Genomic DNA, 1,078 nt, shown 5'->3' on the forward strand with positions numbered 1-1,078 from the left:
ACTAAGATGCCCACATCCCTCAAAGAACTCAATGGGAAGAGAGTCGGTGACTGATTGCAAGAGCCATGAATATCTGCCCCTTCCTTTGCAGCTGGGAAATGCTTGCACTTGGGTAGAGACAATGGAGAATCACGTCTGGAGTGCCCCAGCTGTTCCCACTGGGCACGGTACCAAGGATCTCCCTGCACTGCTGAAAAACCGCTTCCCCTTTTTGTACCAGTCCCTGCGTTGCTCTGTGTCACTGTGTCTCCTTGCACAGTAATAGGTGGCCGTGTCTGCAGCTGTCAGCGAACGGAGCTGGAGGGAGAACTGGTTCTTGGAGGAGTCTTGTGTGATGGTCGTTCGGCTCTGCAGGGAGCTGGCGTAGTTAGTGGACCAAGTGCTAGATCCATAGTAGATGCGTGCTATCCATTCCAGCCCGTTCCCCGCAGGCTGCCGGATCCAGTTCCAGGTGACGCTGGTGCTAGAAACCGAGTCTCCGGAGATGGTACAAGTGAGTGTGAGGGACTCCCCGGGTTTCACCACTCCCGGCCCCTTCTCCTGCAGCTGCACTTGGGAGAGGACACCTGGGAAGGAAAACCAGAAATGAATCAGTCATCCCGGCTCCTATCCGCTGGGAGTGGGGATCACGTGAAAATTCAACACTCTGATACCGTGCCTAAGGGAGTCAGGCACCCAACTGCCACTGAATTCCATTGGGATCTGGGCACTTCATTCCCTTAGGCTCCTTTGAATATTTCCTCTTCTGGAGTCGTAGCCAGGAAGCCTCCTCCCCCCTTACCTGAAAGGACGTCCAGCCAGAACAAGAAAAGCAGCGGCAGGTTCATATTGAAGGAAGGTGCAGACCGTCCCCAGCAGGCAGGACCGGGCAGTTCTGTGTCTGGGGAGAGTCTCAGGCTCCTACCATGCGGGGTTTGTATTTAAACAGGAACCTCTGCGGCAGGGATTTGCATGCGGGTTTCCCAGCGTGAATATAAATGATGACGGGGTGTGAGTTCTGTCTACACACGGGGATCTCTGCCTGGGACGTGTGTCCCCACCGAGACAGTGAGTTCAGCTCAGCAGGTTGTGTGTGTGT

The 1,078-nt window shown here is 54.9% G+C and overlaps 1 gene segment (V, D, J or C); it reads right to left on the reverse strand.

Annotated features, from left to right (window-relative positions):
* Window positions 1-171: 171 nt before the first annotated feature.
* On the reverse strand, window positions 172-827 carry LOC137159772 (immunoglobulin heavy variable 4-61-like; the record flags this gene model as incomplete). The annotated part of the segment is given in 2 exon segments: window positions 172-566; window positions 782-827. Coding segments are annotated over 2 exon segments (441 nt in total), but the record flags the coding sequence as incomplete, so codon positions are not given.
* Window positions 828-1,078: the final 251 nt, after the last annotated feature.

This window comes from Emydura macquarii, unplaced genomic scaffold (assembly GCF_026122565.2).
Source record: "Emydura macquarii macquarii isolate MOO-44397 ecotype Brisbane River unplaced genomic scaffold, CSIRO-AGI_Emac_v2 contig_1888, whole genome shotgun sequence".
Lineage (NCBI taxonomy): Eukaryota > Metazoa > Chordata > Testudines > Chelidae > Emydura > Emydura macquarii.